The 20,799-nt window shown below is 35.3% G+C and overlaps 2 protein-coding genes across 2 annotated transcripts; both read left to right on the top strand.

Annotated features, from left to right (window-relative positions):
- Positions 1 to 2,288: 2,288 nt before the first annotated feature.
- Positions 2,289 to 14,993, top strand: obi1 (ORC ubiquitin ligase 1). The gene is made up of 6 exons (XM_088603316.1): positions 2,289 to 2,464; positions 2,891 to 3,026; positions 5,499 to 5,590; positions 6,080 to 6,325; positions 6,471 to 6,559; positions 8,992 to 14,993. The coding sequence occupies exons 1-6, from the start codon at positions 2,393 to 2,395 to the stop codon at positions 10,493 to 10,495; spliced, it is 2,139 nt and encodes a 712-aa protein (XP_088459442.1). The 5' UTR covers positions 2,289 to 2,392; the 3' UTR covers positions 10,496 to 14,993.
- Positions 14,994 to 15,833: 840 nt separating this feature from the next.
- On the top strand, positions 15,834 to 19,410 carry pou4f1 (POU class 4 homeobox 1). Its single transcript, XM_088603289.1, has 2 exons — positions 15,834 to 16,752; positions 17,084 to 19,410. Exons 1-2 carry the CDS (start codon positions 16,630 to 16,632, stop codon positions 18,056 to 18,058), a joined length of 1,098 nt encoding a protein of 365 aa, XP_088459415.1. The 5' UTR covers positions 15,834 to 16,629; the 3' UTR covers positions 18,059 to 19,410.
- The last annotated feature ends 1,389 nt before the right edge of the window (positions 19,411 to 20,799 follow it).

Genomic DNA, 20,799 nt, shown 5'->3' with positions numbered 1-20,799 from the left:
TGGCTGCAAATGAATAAGTACTGAATAAATTGTACATAATAGTAAGTACATACACTTTTAAGATATATTTCACTGATACAATAGTAATTGCCATACCTGATCAATCAAATTCTGAAAGAATAGAAGAGAAGCATGATACTACAGCACACAAAGGCTAATGAAGGCTATGAGTGTTATGAAGTAAAACACTCTTTCGAAATGCAATGTTATGATACAGCATATTATCCTTAGAATTAGTGAAAATTAAGTACTGGGACACTTTAAACTTCCTACTAAATCCAATTGACTTGCTTTGTGAATCAATTAAAGGTCAATTCTACTTTATAAAGTCTAAATAATTAATGCAAATCTTTTTCTGTTAATCCTTTTTTAGGTGTGAGGACATACTGTAAATGGAGGATATGAACTCAGTCCCACCACTCTACAGCAGTTTTTGTCAATAGGGAAAGCAACTGCATAATTATCCAACTATATCTGTACTATATATTTTCATCCATCCATTTTCTAAGAACTTCTTTCAATTCAGGGTCACGGGGTAGCAGAAGCCTAACCCAGCAGACAATGGCCACACGGGACACAAGTCCATCACAGGGAAGATACAAAGACACAGACACACATACACTCATACCAGGGCCAATTTTCCCAGAAGTCAATTAATCTACCAGTATGTTTTTGGACTGTAAGAGGAGACCGACATGAACACAGGAAGACCATACAAACTCTACACATATAGCACTCCCAGACAGGGATTGAACCCCAGCACTGTGAGGCAGCAATGCTTACCACTCTGTCATTGTGCCAATTTACTTTAATACATTAAACTATGAATAGGAACACAATCAAATGAGCAGTTTAATAGTAAAAAACCGAGGAAGGGAGAAAATATCTGCATTGAAGTTGTAATGTAGTGGATACTTTTATGCTTCTGTCATGATTTGATGACTGCATGTCTGCTGCTAGGAAAAAAAACACTACCATTTTAAATCTCCCAGGTCTTAAGTGTCTTGGGTAAAAATATTTTGGTAAGTGCCTAACGTAAGAAAAAGTGTTCAGCTGGGATTTGTTTAGATTAAAGTTACAGTGGGGGTTAGGGGTTAGTGTGGGGACTCTGATGAGACAGATGCAGAAATCATTTTACTTCTTCAATGCATGTGCAATCAAGCTCAATAGCAAATATTTTAAATATTTTTTTCCTTTCATGTTTTGATGTAGTATACTGTACTCTACTCTTTAAATTTGAGCATTTAGTTGTGGCTGGTATCTGCAAGGGCTATATTCAGTGTCTTGCCTGCATATTTAAAGCAAATTTACCCAATTAGTTTCTGCCACCGGAATTTTAAAATCCCTCCAGCATGAAAAATTATATGCAGCATCCTTCCAGAGCACATATTTCTTATCAATCAGCCTGCAGCACTACCCAGTCTACCAAGAACCCCCACAATTATTTTTCATGTTGAAAAAAACAATTCTGAATAAGGTGAAAATTCATTATTACAATTTCAATTACAGCATATGTAAGTTTGATTTAAATGGAATTCTGTAACAGGAAACCTTCAGCACATAAAAATATTCAAAATATTCGATTCCTTAGTTATTACAGGTCCATATGTACTAAAGCTGTTTTTATCTGAATATTTAAACTGAAAAATAGTTGGAAAAAGAGCAAACTTAGCAATAAATAACAAAATAAAAGTAAATGACCAGAATTTGTAAATAAACGGTACCCAGGTAATAAGGTAATTGACACTGAGTAAATTAATGTTACGAGTTTAGTGGCAATACAAAAGCAGAGGAACTTTATGTCAGTTAAAACCTAAGAAATGTGATTTATAAACACCAGAAAATATACAAAATCACACAATATTAACACAAATGTTTATTTCGTAAAATAAAAATAGATTTACCTTAAATGTATGTATCTCAGCTAGATATCAAAACAGACAAAAATAGTTTTCAAAGTGCTTATGAAGTAGTGGAGACGTCTGCACTGAATAGTATAGGTCTGCTGGTACTACAATTTTATGAAAAAAAATCTAAAAACTAGTTATGAAAACTAGTTACCAAAAGCACAGTCAACAGGATTAAAAGAAAAAAACTCCACAATGGAAATAAAACCAGACAAAAATCAACCAAAACGTACCGAATTAAGATAAAGCTGTAAATCACTAAGCAGGTTCACTTATACCGTAATGAACCAGTAATTTCAAATGTTATTCGAACTGACTTTTGCCATTTCGGTTATCTTCGACAAAGCTCGCGAGTACATGGTTTGTCCGTCTTAGCATTCCGTAGAATCATGATGTTTTAAGGTTATGCTTGTGAGTTACCGTGGGTTGCGTTCATAGAAGGATTTCCGTGGCGAAAGCTTTTGTGTCCGTTTTTGAAGGAGATAATGGCTCAATGTGTTCAAAGTGTGACTCTTTCTTTAACGTTACCGATGTCATGCCAGATTTGTCTTGGAAAGGTACATAGTTTTTTAGATTGAGCTCATGTATGTTTAATTAAGCTTATTCGGCCGGAAATGTCATAGTATGAGCTGCGTTGTGTGGTTATGCACCGAATAAAAAAGCTAAAAAATGCTGAAGTACTGTTCTGCACCTCTTATTTTGTTTATTTTCTAAAATTGTTGGCATGATTGCATGAAGGTAGACAAGCAGCCGTTTGTTTCTTGTTATTATATTTGTTTGCTTTTAATCAAAGTGAATGTATTACGTATGAAACTTCATACCCTCGCCGTGTACATTGCCGCACTAAGAACATGAAAGAGTTTTTTAAACCCAAACCCATTTATATTAACGCTTTTATTTGACAATTTAAAACCTTTAACCATGCGTTGTGTGTTAAACATTGTCAATTTTAAGATGTTAAATTATTTCGCACTGTGTCCTAGGTACGGCATCCTGTGATTTGTATTAACAACCATGTTTTTTGTTCAACGTGCATTGAAGTATGGTTGAAGAAAAATAGTCAGTGCCCAACTTGCAGGATTCCTATTACTCCGGAAAACCCGTGTAAAGAAATTATAGGTAAGACACTTAAGGTATTTTTCAGTCTTTATTTTTCTCAATAGCAAATGAAATATCTATTAAGACAAAGGAACACGTTAAAGGTTTATTCCATGCTGAAAAGAGAAGAAAGGAAACAACATTTTGGGTGTGGACACTGGGTGTTGACACCTTAAGAAGTCTCCACAGCCGAAACGTTCTTTTCTCTCCTGTCAGCATGGAATAAACCTTTAACTTGTTCATTTGCAGCATACGGATGCTGACGCAGCTACCTACTTGATCTGTTGAGACATTTAACTTCCTATTTTCAGTCACATGGCTTCATACTTTTCTTGTATTAACCAAGATGGCAGACTGGTCTGTTTTATTGACAGCCAAGCACTACACTAAATCTAATCTAAGTGTAATCAAAAGTGGGGAAAAATACAGCCCAAGTTACAACATTCTTTTAAAAACTACTGTATGTAGCGAGTGATCTCACATTATTTTGATATCAGGAAGTTTCGTGCATTATTTATTTGGCTGTAAATTTATGTAATGTTTGTGTATTAAACATATGAAAGACTCTAGATGATTTGTATACCAGGATTGCTGCTTGATCTGTTTTGCCTTCTCCAAAAACTGTTGAAAACATTTTATGGCATCAACTGTAAACATTGCCGGCTTAATCCTCAAAACAATAAATTTCAGATTTAGAGAAAAATATTCGGTCAGGCAAAATGGCTGCCTGACCTATTTTCTATTCTCATATATGAGTTTGAAAGTAAATAATTTTCTTTCCTCCTAACATCCATAGGAAGTTGTCCGAATAATTGCTTTTTTATGTTTCATGGCTATTGTGTTAGCTTCACATTGTCTGACTTACTGCAAGTATTATTAATGCCTTACTAAAAGCAATAAGTTTGTCATAACATTTAATGTGTTTTATCCATAAATACAACCTGATATTATAATTTGGCAAGATTTATTTTCGAATATGTAACTTAAGTGCCAAATATATGCACACCGTGCCTGTATTTCCACAACATGCATATACTGCAGTTCAGAAATAGCTGAATGGTCAAAAGACTACATTTTGTGCATTTTAACTGGGCCGCTTACATCACAAAATAGATTACATTTTCAGGTTTGCGCAGTGCCATATTGCCATCATTGACTGCAATTGTCTGCCATATTATATTGTAAACAAGCAGGCTTGCATACAAATCTCTTTTAGTCTAGTAGAAATATTGCTCTCGGCTTTGAGACAGTTTTGCAGACAAATACTACTTGTTAACTCTGCATGCAGATCACATTGGAAAATTTCTGTGGTGAAATGTCTGCTGTGCAACCTTTACTTACTCGCTCGTATCTTGCTTTACATTAGTCATTACAGTGAGTAGTGAGAAGGAAGGGCTGGTTTAATTCACAATTCTCAGAAACTCTCTCGCCCACGGTGAAACCAGCTGTTTGTGACTACATGGTGACAATATAGTACTTTCAAAAAGTTCACAATTCTGTGCTTAATTTGAAGTTGTAAAATTATGCAAAACTGTCAATTTAATTTGTTACCAAGGTTTAATAACAAGCATGAGAAATTGGGACTGCAGTTCCTCTTTAAGTGTCTACACTGGTAATGATAAAAAAATATATATAGTAAAAGGCATTACAAACAATTTTGGCTTCAATAGTTTTGTTGCCTTTTAATGCATCTTATTGTTTCTGTCTATGGATTAGTGGCTACATGTTCCTAAATTATCTGTTTTCAGGCATATTAAAACTTTATTGCAGCTGGCTGAGTCTGGGGACATTGAACTTCTGCGATGTTCTTACATATCTAATAGGAAGCCGTAATAGAAAAGTGCTTTAAGGTTTTCTAGATTTTTTTCAGATTGAATGAAATTTTATGCTAACCTTACTGTTATAAACACATCTTGCAGTTCTATTTGCTGAATTTTTAATCTTCCTACATGCAGAGGTACATGCACTTCAGCATAAAAAGCTTGTTATAAACAGTTTAATGTTGTATTTAGGCATTCATTATGTGTGATTTACAGTACACATGTGTGGTTACACCAAAGACATTTTAAACCTCACTTGTTCTTAGCTGTATAGATTGAGCCAAACAGTTCTCTGCAACAGTTCTGAAACAAAGCATACATCTTATTTGGCAGGAGAAAGTATATACATAAATGACAAGTTAACACAAAGAAAATCATAAAATGTAAATCAGATAATGTAAATTCTTGTTATCTCATTATAGTTCCCCAATAGTGACATATGTGAACTCCTTTTTGCATGGAGTATCTTAAGTATGGTATGTAACTCAACATTTGGATGTTGAGTAAAGCGTTTACTCTTCATATTTAAATTACTACTTTATTTCATCTTAAACTTCCTTCAAGCTTAAAAGGAGAATACTCAAATCACTATTGAGAAATTATTATTGTAGCTGTAATATCCTGCATTACTTTTGGTGCTAAAATATTGGTTACTGTTAATTTACCGTTTCAGGAGCTACCAATGAGAGTGAATGTAATGACAGCCAATCTGTTAGAAAGCATCTTCGGAAAACCAGATTTGAGCTACTTCTGAAGGAATGTGAGGTAACTTTCAAATAAAAGAAAATAATTTTTGTTCAAAACATAATCTTAAAACTTAAACTAATGTGATAATGTTGCTTTATTAGCCCTATACAATTTCTTGCATTAGGAATTTGTCTTTTCACATACCCCAACTTGCTCTCCATGAGACACAGAAATACAGACAGGGAGAGAAGCTTGGGGTCAGAGCGCAGGGTCAGCCATTGTACAGCGGCCCTGGAGCAGTTGGGGTTAAGGGCCTTGTTCAGGGGCCCAATGGAGTAGGATTCCTCTGCCGGCTGCGGGATTTGAACCGGCAACCTTCCAGTCACAGGCACAGATCCTTAGCCACAGAGCTACCTTCCCTCAAAGTGCTTTTATTCAAAAACCTCAACTGAAATGTTGTACAAATTCTGTTACAATGTTGAAAAGAAAGAAAGAAATATGCACTTTTACATTTCACTCAAGAACTCAAAGATAACATTTTGATGGTTTCTATTTCCTGTGATTTAGGATGAAATAGAGGCTCTCCAAAAAGAAAATGAGGATCTAAGAAACAAAAACATACGCTTTGAGTCACAGTTGAAAACTGTACTAGATCCTTCAACCTTATCTTTACCTCATAAAAATGGAGACTGCAAGCAGAAAGGTGAGGACAAGAGAGATGACCCCAATATGCTGAAGGAATGGGAAAATAAACTCAAAGCAGCAGCTGACATTTATGAGAAAGTGAAATCAGATATGGAGAAACTGAAAGAGGTAATGTTTAGCAGTTGCATATCTGTTGTAGTTCAATATTTTGTATAATTATATGGCAAAATTAATATTATAAATGTCAGTTATTGTTAAGTTTAAGTAATATTGCAGCTTCCTTAAAAAATTATATGTAAACTTTATTCCTTAGGCAAACAAGAACCTGAGAGCTCAAAACATCGATCTTGTTAGAGACAATCTGCACCTGAAAGCAGAGGTGGAAAACAGATCTCCTCAAAAGTATGTTATCCTGTTCTTATTTAAAATTTATTGCAATATGACAAATATTCTTTGTCAGGCAGAAATAAAAATAAGTCTTTCACTATTTATTGTGTGGGGTACTGTTCTCAAATGTCTGATGCTAAGCCACATGTATAACATCATCCATTGTTTTCAAGTTATTGTAATTATCCATGAATGCATACATTTTTAACTGCAGTTGTTTCACATCTCCCTTAATTGTTTTTATGATGTATGTCATCTATTTCTCAGATATCCTGTTAATGATTTTAACACTTTTAATGGATAATTTCTCCATTAAGAGTTACAGTGCCTTGCGAAAGTATTCGGCCCCCTTGAACTTTTCAACCTTTTGCCACATTTCAGGCTTCAAACATAAAGATATAAATTTTTTATTTTATGTGAAGAATCACCAACAAGTGGGACACAATTGTGAAGTGGAACGAAATCTATTGGATTTTTGAAACTTTTTTAACTAATAAAAAAATGAAAAGTGGGGCGTGCAAAATTATTCGGCCCCCTTGCGTTAATACTTTGTAGAGCCACCTTTTGCTGCGATTACAGCTGCAAGTTGCTTGGGGTATGTCTCTATCAGTTTTGCACATCGAGAGACTGAAATTCTTGCCCATTCTTCCTTGCAAAACAGCTCGAGCTCAGTGAGGTTGGATGGAGAGCGTTTGTGAACAGCAGTTTTCAGCTCTTTCCACAGATTCTCGATTGGATTCAGGTCTGGACTTTGACTTGGCCATTCAAACACCTGGATACGTTTATTTGTGAACCATTCCTTTGTAGATTTTGCTGTATGTTTGGGATCATTGTCTTGTTGGAAGATAAATCTCCGTCCCAGTTTCAGGTCTTTTGCAGACTCCAACAGGTTTTCATCCAGAATGGTCCTGTATTTGGCTGCATCCATCTTCCCCTCAATTTTAACCATCTTCCCTGTCCCTGCTGAAGAAAAGCAGGCCCAAACCATGATGCTGCCACCACCATGTTTGACAGTGGGGATGGTGTGTTGAGGGTGATGAGCTGTGTTGCTTTTACGCCAAACATATCGTTTTGCATTGTGGCCAAAAAGTTCGATTTTGGTTTCATCTGACCAGAGCACCTTCTTCCACATGTTTGGGGTGTCTCCCAGGTGGCTTGTGGCAAACTTTAGACGAGACTTTTTATGGATATCTTTGAGAAATGGCTTTCTTCTTGCCACTCTTCCATAAAGGCCAGATTTGTGCAGTGTAAGACTGATTGTTGTCCTATGGACAGACTCTCCCACCTCAGCTGTAGTTCTCTGCAGTTCATCCAGAGTGATCATGGGCCTCTTGGCTGCATCTCTGATCAGTCTTCTCCTTGTCTGAGCTGAAAGTTTAGAGGGACGGCCAGGTCTTGGTAGATTTGCAGTGGTCTGATACTCCTTCCATTTCAAGATGATCGCTTGCACAGTGCTCCTTGGGATGTTTGAAGCTTGGGAAATCTTTTTGTATCCAAATCCGGCTTTAAACTTCTCCACAACAGTATTACGGACCTGCCTGGTGTGTTCCTTGGTCTTCATGATGCTCTCTGCGCTTTCAACAGAACCTTGAGACTATCACAGAGCAGGTGCATTTATACAGAGACTTGATTACACACAGGTGGATTCTATTTATCACCATCAGTCATTTAGGACAACATTGGATCATTCAGAGATCCTCGCTGAACTTCTGGAGTGAGTTTGCTGCACTGAAAGTAAAGGGGCCGAATAATTTTGCACGCCCCACTTTTCATTTTTTTATTAGTTAAAAAAGTTTCAAAAATCCAATAGATTTCGTTCCACTTCACAATTGTGTCCCACTTGTTGGTGATTCTTCACATAAAATAAAAAATTTATATCTTTATGTTTGAAGCCTGAAATGTGGCAAAAGGTTGAAAAGTTCAAGGGGGCCGAATACTTTCGCAAGGCACTGTACATACCATATATTATTTATTATTTAAATTTGTTGCACATTTTATTTGCTATTGCTTAATATCAAGATAATTGTTTTTAAAGAATACGTTCCTGCTCATTAACATAGAACAATAAAGTTGTTTTCAGATGTTACAACAGTGAGCGTCAATTATGCTCAATCTTTGTTAAAGCTATGGTTTGGACATTTTTTTTTATGGAATATCATTATAAAAGTTGAACTAGAGCTCATTTATAGATTTTTGGGGGGTGAGGGGGAGCCTCCATTTCATCTCCTCCTCAAGTATATTGATAATTGTTAGCGGTCTTTCAATAATTCATGTGTATTTTTTTTTTTTCATTGTTGATTTTAAACCCTTTCTCTTTTTGCACATTTCTCTCGACACCTTTGGAGTTTTTTTAATTGAAAATTCCAATGATGGACTTTTTTTGTTACTGTGTTATGCATATTATCAGTTTTCATGATAGATAAGATGTATCATTTTACTTTAAACAGGTTTGGCAGGTTCACGGTAGCAGCATTGGAGGCAAAAATTGATCAGCATGAACGTGATTCAAGCCATCTGAGAAGAGCCCTTGAAAGAAGTGATAAGTACATAGAGGAGTTGGAGGCACATGTATCAGACATGGAGAGAAAGTTAGATGAAAAGGACAAGGGGGGGGATTCTTGTGAGGTTGTTAACGTAAGTATTGCACATTCTCAACTTGAAGAAAAAGAGGTCTGCAGTAAACAGTTGCTAATTTGGAACAATGAAAGTCAAAAGAATAATACCAAGACTAACAGAAAAGCAATTAATGATATGGAGAATACACCTGAATGTATAGATTTGGATATGAAAAGTGAAAAAATATTAGGATCCCGCAGATTTTTTTCAACTACAGCTACAGAAAGTAATATGTCTGCCATTTTACATAAAAAGAGGGAGAGCTGTGAAAATGGTACACAAACGAAAGAAAGAAATAGTTTAGATCTTGATCTCTCTGTTCCATATACTCCTTCTTCATCTTTTAGTTTTCTCAGTTTAAACAGCCCAAATGATTGCAGTCAAAAGACTAGCAGCAAGCCTTTATCCTACCTACGAAAACTTTGCTTTGATGATTTCAGTTCTAATACTTTGTCTGATGTACAGAATGAAACTACAGAAAACCATGTTTTAGATGCCACCATACCTGTAGAATGTAAAACGCAAGCTGTAGCTACAATGCCAGTGTTTTGGGGAACTTGTCATCTTGGCACTAAGGGCTCAGGACAGGCATGTCCAACTCAAACTGGGGAGCAGGCCAATAACGGACGAAGTAAAAGCAAACAAATCTTTGGCAGACCTTTTCATGATATTACTAAAGCAAACCACATAGGAATGTCCAGTGAGGCTTCCATGGATGCTGCCTATCTTGATAAAATCTGTGAATTGGACTCTATGATATCTGAATCTGAAAGCAGCAGGTGCTCTCATTTCTCTTTGTCAAAAGAGTCCACTGACCTTGATACTCCTTTAATATCAGAGCTGGCTTGTGTTGAACCTTTGAATGAAGTAAATACAAGACGTGAGCAAAAGATGAGAAAGAACCAACATGTTGCATCATGCTCTGAAGAAATAAGTGAAAGTATAACCAGCAGTAAACCACTCTCCAAGTCCAACAAACATTTAGAAGTTCTTCAAATGAAAGAAGAGTCTTGCTCATCTGGTGATGAGGATACATGGGTCAACAGTCTTCAGATGAAACAAGGTTCTTCACAATCGGATGAAATGTCATTTGACTTGCTGTTTGACCTCCATGAATCTTCTCAGGAGGTCAAGCCTGGATCATCGTCCTCTTCTAATTCAACTGAAGCTCACCACAATCAGACTGAGGATCTCTTCCCAATTGTTAGTTCAGTGAAATCTGAAAGTGTAAATAGAACAGAGTCAAATGACAGCACTAGTCAACTGATAAAAAGAAAATCTATGAAAGCTTTTCACATAGCAAGTCCCTCTAAAATCTCTAAGTGTGAAAAATGAAAGGTTGGATTTTTTGTCCCATCTATCTATAATACTTTTGAGCAGTAACTTTAGTCATGTTAAAAGTTCACATCTGATTTTCTATACATTCTGTTTTATGGCAACTAAACTGATGCTTATCGCTGTTTTGAAAGAATAAAGAAGAGTTTAAGTATCGGTTCCCACAATTAGTGTTTTGAGTTAAGGTCTTGCCATATCATTGGTATTTGTATGTATAAAATATGTGAAAGCATGACATTCTCTTTTTAATTAAATTTAAAATATTTATGCTGTATATACGTAGCTTGTACACATAGAAAGACACAATGTACAGTTTCATTTTTGCTTCCAAACTGTTAGTCTTGAATGACGAATCTAGATAATATAGTAGAATGGATGACTCTGTCTTCATACTGTTGTGAAAAAGACATTTTTGACATGCAATTGTACGATAAATCTATGAATCTTTCAAGGGATATAAAACATGAAAGTTTAAGCAATTTTCTTGCTGATTGATTCTGTTTGACAATAGTTGTATATTTTTTAATATTTTCTGAATAAAAGGACATTTAAAAAATTTCCCCATTTTTTAATCTTTCAAAGACAGTGTAAACAGAGTAGCATATTACAGTGCTTTTTGTTAGTACAATCTATTATGTTTAATATATTGCTGTTCTGTATTGACTGTGTCAAATCTGTCATTGAAATCATGTCTTGGTGTATCATTTTTTAGACTTTACTAAGAGATGATGTTGCATACCTTTTAAGGGCCTAAATGAAAGGTATTGAAAAAAAGTTATATGTGAAATGTTTTTTTCCTAAACCTCATTAGCTATATGGAATTTACAAGAAAAAATCAAAGAAATGTTTCAATTTTATGAGGCAGTTAGAGTGAATTAGGCTAATAATATAGAAAAAATATTGTACAACTGTTTATTTTTCTGATTTTTAAGCATAATGTGAATCTCCACATATCCAGTTATGTAAATTGATGTAGTTATGAAAACTATGCATTTTCTTAGTTAAAAGTAAAACTACTTATCCAGTGTATACAAATTTAATTTTCAAGTGATATAAAAGTGTAATGTTTTTGACAGTTATAGCTCTTCATATGGACAGCACAGTGCCTTGCAGTGTGAGGTCTCTGGGTTCAGTTCTGGACCTGGGGTGCTATCTGTGTGGGGTCTGTGTGTTCTCCCAGTATTTGTGCTCCTCCCACAGTTCAAAGACATTATTAACAACATAAAGTTTATTTCACAGTTTACATCTTACAATGACTACACACTCTTAACAAACCATAAAAACTGCTCAGTTAAAGAAACACTCTAAATTGGGTGATTGTCCTTTTTCAACCTGTGCAAGTGGTTGCTGGGGTTGGATTTGCACAATAAGAGTCCCTTGAAGCCCCACCACTTGCTGATGTCCATGCCCTTTTCCCGTCATGGCTCTGAAACTGGTGTCATCCAATCCTCTGTGGAAGTTCAGAGAAACAGGTTTTTCCTCCTTAGTCTCTGAACAGGGTCCATAGTCCCTTTCAGCACTCCTTCGCTGGGGAGAAGCCGCATTTGGTTATGTTACATTTCATACTCCCTCTGAAGTTTGCAAGGATCCTCTTCCAGCTCCCTCACTCCCCACTCTGTGTTGTGCTGGATGAGAGTGTTTTCATGTTCCACAGTCTGTTTCATTAGGGACACCAGCAGCCAAAGCAAGTACTGTGTCACTTTGTCCAATCTGGTCAGTACCAGCCCCAGCAGGATTCACTGGTAGATTAGCACCCCACAGTTAATGTTCTGTTAACTGGTTTCTGGGAAAATTGGCCCTAGGTGTGATTGGGTTCGTGTGTCTGTGACTACCATGTGATGGACTGGTGTCCCAAACACCAGTTCTTGCACCTGTCACTTGCCGGGATAGGCTCCGGCTTCCCCATGACCCTATACTGAATAAAATGGATAGAAAATGGATGATTTTTCATTAAATTAGAGAAAAAAGATTCTCTAAATAGGCATCTATAAATGGTGTTGTTAAATGTTACAAAAAATGTTATAGGACTACTTAAACTCTTTAGGCAGAATGCATAATTGAGTGGAATTTTACTGACAGATTGGTAACTTTTTAAGTCATATAATTACACATTTGCTACCAGACAAAACAGAGAGGTACATGTGTTCCCTAAAGGATTAAAATTAATATTATTTTCTAAATGCAAATAGTCACCCTTGGCATATAATTCTCAACTATGTTCGATCTCGCAGCTGACTACATGATACCCAATGTTCTTTTTTCAAGGTGTGTCTTTCCTAACCTACTGTATGTCTTAAACCTACTGAGAAATTGGTGCTCTTTTGTGATTTAAAGTGTAATTATTGAGTTCAGTTTAGAATTTTTATGTTGTTTTCAACTTGAACTTTGTCGAGCGTGCTGCCATGCTTTGTAAAATAGTATTATCATAGAAATAATGACTACTCTGAGTAAACCTTAGCTGACTTTCCTGTGAATTTTTATAGTTGTTTATCTGGTTGTTAAAATGTGATGAATTGTCCTAGCCTTTTAAAGTTTGTTGTTGACTACGTTTTACAAAGTAGTTCACAGTAAACGCTGTAGGAATATACAGTATTCTATTGATTTTGATCATTCAGTGGAAAAGGATCTTTTTAACACCAGGTAAGCCCCATTTGCAACTGTATAATCGTGTATTTAAGTTATAAAAATACAATAAGTTTTGGCAATAACTTTGAAGAAGTTATTTTTTGATGGAACAAAATGCATTTAATGTCCATAGCTACTTTTCATGTGGTGTTTTTCATCTGGGATTTACACTATCCTCTTGAAATTCTTACAGACTAGTGTTCTGATATACTGTATGCCCAGAACCCCGTCCCCCAAAAGACTAGAGTGCGTTTTCTTCACACAATATAAAAACATCGTGGAACTACCGGACACTTCGGGAAGTGAAGCTATGAATGTTAAAGACAATGGACAGTATACCAACTTTTGCCTGGTTTGAGGAAACCTTAATCTAATAGCAGTGTTGCCTATGGACAGTACAATGCAAAAGTAACTTCAGTACCCAGATAGTAATAATTTGTTTCTAAGCTTTATTTCTAGCTGCACTGTCGTATTTTCTTTTAATTTGAATTATTTAATTTGTAAATTTCTTTTAAAATTTATTATTAAGCTGTATGTCCAGTCATAAGATTTTTGTATAGTAATGTAGCCACGCTGTTCTTCCAGAATTTTGTTTTTGAATCAAGCTTTTACTACTAATAATCCAGTGTACAGTAAATAGTCGAAATTCGACCTCCAACAGATTCCTACACCGCAGGTTTAAGTTTGTACACCTTATCATTAAACCGTCATTACTAAAGGAAAACGAAAAAAAAATGAATCTCATTTCCACCATAACCTTGTACACAGTCTTTTAAAAAATTAATTAATACTAATGAATTAACACTTCATTTATTTAACCGCACTACAATTCGTGGATTAAATTTTCATGCAGTGATTAAAGGCTTGTAAAATATACATGATTTCGTTAAAATTTTATAATAAATCAGTGCATTGTGCTACATGGCAACAAGGCAAAGGTTCCTGACACCTCTGTGAAGAGTCAAATGCGTGATGTTGTTCTGACTAAAACTTGAATATTATTTTCAGTGTCTTTCATATGAATACGCAGTTAAGAATTACGTTTAGTCATGTTAGAAATGTTATTGTTTCCAAACTAGTTCTAACAATAAATTATAGCTTACCTGTAGATAAGAAAGTAAAATGATCTGTGCTATCAATATCAACCTCGTTGATTACCGCCTACATATTTAAAAATTAGATCGTACATATAAACACTAGTATAAGAACTGCAATGCAGATATATGGGAGTATTAAATTACCGGATGCTTGCATTAGAGATCACATTACAAAGAAAAAAAATGTTCAATCATACATTTTAACACTTGTGTAAAACAATTGTGTTGTTGGAAATTACAACACTAGGAGTTCTGGAAGTATATTGTGTTTGTGTAGAATACTTTTTATTATGACACGAAAATACTTTTTGTCTATTCATACATAACCCATTGAAGGGATAAGCATATACTGTATTATATAAAAATGTACAGCAAAGTTGTACACATTGTGCACTGGGAAGAAAGACTTAAAAATGGGAGTTTTTTTAAACATTGCGCCAAGTGTTAGACTGTCGCTATAGTGAAACATTTTTAACTAGTATGAAACATTAAAAATGCAATATGTATTTAATTTCATTAGCTAGATATTAACTAGATATTAGTGCAGCATCTTCAATTCAAGCATCATTAGTAAATGATTTAGAATACGTCCTAAAAGTACAAAAGCAGTTATTTTATAGTAGAACACATATTTAAGCTGTATAACTGGTGTTGAGAAATGTACCAAATAATTTTAACGCGATTTTACCATTTGTAATGAAGGTGGCTTGCATTTTAATTGTAAAACGACTGTTAATAAAAAGATCTAAGAACGAACTTCAGTCTAGTCTGATTTGCCGACTTTTGTTCGTTAATCATGTAAGCATATCTAAAAAAACCACGAGATTGTATTATTTGCCTCACGTATTTATGAAGCACAGTTGCTTTTGAACGTTATACGATAGATTGCATTTAGAACAGTGCATACATAATTGTAAAATAATTTCAGATTATTGCAATTAAACAATAGTAGAGAATACGTTATGGCCTTATTTGTCATTTTATGTTTGTTTTCCATGGTATACAATTGCTAGTGTTTAAGAGGTTCATCCTGTTACTATTTAAAGGTTTGGAATGGCTTTATGAAATAGCTGAGTCCGTTACCCCTGATCTTTAATGCAATAATTGCGGTTGAAAACAGAGTATACTTAAATCGTTTTTTTATTGGCTGTAGTTTTTCCTTTGCCTAACCCACACCCTTAAACTATAGAGCATTGTTCTATAGCGGCAGAATGATTGCTCTGATCCCGATTGAAAATATATAATACTATAAGAATGTGTATGCACTTCACACACAGGCAAATCCCATCTGGACACTGTAGGTAGGAGTTTAATAAGGTCCCTACAATTATGTATGATGCTATGCCAAACATTTTCAGTCACCCCTAACACATCATTTATTAGTTTTGTGTCACCACGTTTAACTTCAATTAATTCCGTCATTGAGTATGATTTAGTAATAAAATAATAACAATTTTAAATCTTCAATCGGTGAATGTTTTAAGGGCTCGTTTATTTTGCTACACAGTCTGTCTAGTTAAATAATATTAATGTATAAAATATCAATTGGCACCTGAAAAATTATCTGCGAACACTTGTTTTCGTAAATTGCTGCAACATAAAGCAAAGAACTTAAATTCATTTGAAAGCAATTGTGCCCTTTTAAGTTGTCCATTCATTCAACACGTTTCTCGATGAACGTGTATTCTAAAAATTGTTTTAAAAAGTTATTGTATCGTTATTGCATCGGATCTTGCGTTTTACAAAATCGAGTACGCAAATGCACACATAAACATTTTTTTTTTCACAGCGAATGAGAAGCATGCTATTGCTCTGCCAAGAAAAAAAAATGTATTCCCTTTCTGTCATCATACTAATGCATCTCACCACTAGACAAAATGGAAACAGTGCAAATACTTTTAAAAAATAACGGAAAACTGATTTTCCAATCAAATTGTAATACATTTATTTCATGACAATCTTTTAACATTTTACAAATCAAATTTCAGAATTACAGGTAAACGAATGCGCAGGCTCTGAATCTACAGGTGTTGAACCTACTCTTTGTTGATCCTTATATTCCACTATAATAATCTCCGGCTCGAGAGCAGCGGCCCATAGATCTGCTCTTCGAAAGGCAACTGGGCTTGAAACGTCTGTTGTCTGTCAGACTCCACTGTTCTATGTCTCGCGAGAGAACCCGAGCTTGCTTGACGAGATCTGAGGGGCTCAGGTGTAGGAGCTGTTCTCATCCCAGCACAAGGAAACAGCAGACAGATAAGTGCGGGTGAGAGACTGCAGGCAGCTCTGTATGATCTTAAGGCTCAAAGCTGCACTGAGCACTACAAGCTATTGTAGCTTTGCTGGACAAGTTAAGAACATTTTATTCTTCTCGGGTGGACTTTTTATTTATTTTTTAAAGAGACTGCAAAAATGATGTCCATGAACAGCAAACAACCACATTTTGCCATGCATCCAACCTTACCTGAACCCAAGTATACCTCTCTGCATTCCAGCTCTGAGGCAATAAGGAGAGCCTGTCTGCCAACTCCACAGGTAAATGAACTGAACTTATCTTTGCGTCCCTTTCTATATCAGAGCAGTATGCATGTGTGTAATAATAAAGAGCGCTGCAAGGCACATTTTGACAAGCTGCGCTTAATGTTTTTTTCATGTATTCCTCGGCAATCATCTGAATGCCTGTGATCTTTTTTGAAAGCATATCCACAGAAGGCTCAGACTTCATCCCTTTTTGTATTAATTTTTATGACTTGAGCTTCTAAAAGGAATTTTCTTTATGTGTTATGTGTTGACAGTATTCCCCAGCTGAGAGTAACATATCCATTTGTTCTTCTGTTTTTTTTTTCTCCTTTCTTTTTGATTGCAGTTGCAGAGTAATATCTTCGCTAGTTTGGATGAAACTCTCCTTGCCCGCGCGGAAGCTCTCGCAGCAGTGGATATCGCAGTGTCTCAGGGCAAGACCCATCCTTTCAAACCCGACGCTACTTACCACACGATGAACAGCGTGCCATGCACCTCAACCTCCACCGTTCCCCTTGCCCATCACCACCATCACCACCATCACCACCACCATCAAAATTTAGAACCCCCAGACCTCATGGACCATATCACCTCGCCTTCACTGACCTTGATGACCAGCGGACACGACGGTACTGGAGGTGGTGGAGGAGGTGGAGGTGGAAGTTTGATTTCTACTTCAGCCCATCCGCACTCACACATGCACGGTTTGAGCCATCTTTCTCACCAGGCTGCTATTAACATGAATTCACCTCTCACCCATCACGGGCTCTTACCTGGTCACCACGGAGGCACTCAAGGTGCTTCAGGACTCACAAATAACGGACTTCCTTCTATCAATGATTCGGACACAGATCCTAGGGAGTTAGAAGCTTTTGCAGAGCGATTCAAGCAAAGGAGAATCAAGCTGGGAGTGACACAGGCGGACGTTGGAGCGGCCTTGGCTAACCTAAAGATTCCCGGTGTGGGCTCTCTCAGCCAAAGTACTATATGTAGATTTGAGTCGTTAACGCTGTCACATAATAACATGATAGCTCTTAAGCCCATTCTTCAAGCTTGGCTGGAAGAGGCGGAGGGGGCCCAGAGAGAGAAAATGAGCAAACCTGACATTTTTAACGGTGGAGAAAAGAAACGCAAGAGGACCTCGATCGCTGCTCCAGAAAAAAGATCTCTAGAAGCTTACTTTGCAGTTCAACCTCGTCCATCGTCAGAGAAGATAGCGGCTATTGCAGAAAAATTGGACCTCAAAAAGAATGTTGTGCGAGTATGGTTTTGTAATCAAAGACAGAAACAAAAAAGACTGAAATTTTCTGCAACACATTAGCTGGTTAAAAAGACTTTATTGAAAGACATTATTTGGGGACCAAGGAACATACAAATCAACATCATATTCGGTCTTTGCTTCTTTTATTAATGGAAGCTTTAAAAATGAACATGGTGGGGTGATGTGGTAATCACCAATTTTATGAGGCTTCATAATTTTTCATTGATTTTTTCACGTTATTGGTGAATGTGAAGTATGCAAATAACAGGTAATTAAGTTCGTCTTCTTTCTCGGTTGAATAGAGATAAGAGGAAAAAAAGCTGATCTACACTAGTTATTGCCTTTGGAAAATCATTGTACAATGAGAGTTAATTGGTGTTTAATTACATTTAGTTATCAGTAAAGTCTGCTCAGTCACGTTTATTTAAAAAGACAAAACAGCCATTCAAAGGTTACCTCATTATTTATCTTCAAAGGGTGAGTTATTATTTTGAATTTTGATGACATCTGGGATGTGCCGTGTTTTACTGATTTAGAAATCTATCGAATGCTGGCCCCAACTTTTCCTTATACTCCTGTAAGTTTAATTACTAAAAAATTACAAGGAACCCAAATGATTCAAAAGTTTAAAAACAAACTCAGAAATATATAATTCAGTCTTTATAATCTATATTTATTTTCAAAGTCTGCATGATTTCTTTATCAAAATGAGATACGTTTAACTTCTTGATGTGTAATTAACGTTAATGGTCACCACTGTTTTATTTTTAATTTGCACTGAAACCCACCGTTATTTTATATTATGTTAAATATGTTGAATATGTTTTGTATATATATATGACACGTGATCAGAGCTCAGAAGGTAAATCCCATTTTGTTTCAAATTTGAAATATATTTAAGGTATTGGCTTTTAATGAAAATTTATTTATCCTAAATATAGCTCTTAGAAAATAAATCTCGCATGAATTAAAGAAGGTATACTTGTATACAAAGCGATTCTGGTAAAAACTGAAATATTTTCTTGTATATTATGGTTTGCAGTGCAAACATTCTATGCATTGAAATAATTAAGCACTAAATAGACTACTGGTAGACCTTTGTGGATGGTGTAATTCACTGTTTACTGCCTGTTTTCACATAAAAACACAACGTTATTTGTCGTGTTGATTGTTAAAAAAGCTGTGTAAGTAACATTTTATTTTGTGCACAAGTATGTTTACAAACTGCGGCCACATGTGCATCATGAATTGTCTCACTGTTCCATAACTGTCCACTGTATGTTTGCTGAGCTTTCTCCTTCGTTGTGTTTTCTTATTTTTATTTATATTAAATTATTTCTGTAAGCCAAATACAACAACAGGGAGATGTGTCCCAGCACTCTTAAAAATAAATGAAGAAAAAATGAAACAAAGCCATTTCAGTTATTGAGTGAAATTCTAACATTTTTCTTCTTTGATACTATGATTATTATCAGTTTTTGCGGCTGTTTTAAAAATAAACACAAATTATTATTAAAATGCACCCAATTATATTGCACAACATGACAGTATTTTATAGTACAAGTTGTCTTTTGTGATTACATCCGCAGTTTCATATGTTTATTACATATTATTACCACGATATTGGCTATAATTGCATTTATTAATGGATCCGGTTAAAATGAGCAATATGGGTTAGAAGGCTTAGTTGTGTGAAGCCTATTAAGTTGCTTGTGGTGATTCCGTTCACATTTACAATATTAATATTAGTAACGGGAAGGATGCCACCTACTGATTCGAAGTGAATAATTCTGTATTTCAAAAAACGTTTAGGATTTAAAAATCGAAGGAATCAAGCTGTTAAAATATATAAAGTTTAATAGAACACGTTTATTAGAACAAATTACTGAAAAAATACACAAAGTTCAACTTATTAAAAAATAATTTGATTTAATGTGTTTCGGACGATAATCAATAAGGCCTGAAACTATTTATTTTAAATTAACATTTTATAAATGTGTGTACCATATACAGTACATAATATCCTTCTTTTTCAATTTTCTGTGTAGGTAACCCCAAATTACTTAATTAGTAACGTAATATGTTGAATTAAGAACAATGGGGAAAATGCAATGATGTGACAAAGGCTTACGTCAATCGAATCGCTCTTTTAAATTAAAATTAGTTCAGAAATTAAAAAAAAATGTGGTGATATAAACTCTAGATGATTACACGATTACCACATGATATTCATAAATATTTTAAATAACAGGTAACTTTTATTGCAGAATTGTAACTGCATGAGGTGTTAGAATCATATTAACCTATATTAATTTGTTATGAATTTATTATTACACTTAGTAACTGACCGAACAAGAACTTCATATTAATTATTTCCCTCGCATAGTACTCATGATCAAAAAAGTTATAGTATGAGGTAAATGAACACGAATAACGTCCATTACGGCTACACTTAAACACGAATTCAAATTACTTTTTACTGTCACGCCTCTAGTCAATATAAGACAATTCTAGTTTTCGTAACTTTCAATTTTAATTTTAGTTTTATGGAAGTACTGAAGACATGTTTATTGTTGTTTCGTTGTGACTGGGGAAGTAAAGCCTGCAGCCTAGAACAGAGGACTTATGGAATTTCTGTGTAACACTTGTTCGCCAAATGCTTTCAACTTAGATAAGACCATCACAAATGAATAATAGACACCCATTGCCATGATACTATTGATTTTTTTACTCTCCTGTGATATTACCAGTACTTCTGTCTTAAGAGAACCGGGGCAATACTGTTACTTTTTCCTTTCGCA

Source organism: Lepisosteus platostomus, chromosome 2, assembly GCF_059453375.1.
Source record: "Lepisosteus platostomus isolate fLepPlt1 chromosome 2, fLepPlt1.hap1, whole genome shotgun sequence".
In the NCBI taxonomy this organism is placed as follows: Eukaryota; Metazoa; Chordata; class Actinopteri; order Semionotiformes; family Lepisosteidae; genus Lepisosteus; species Lepisosteus platostomus.
This window is presented reverse-complemented; position numbering and strand designations above follow the sequence as displayed.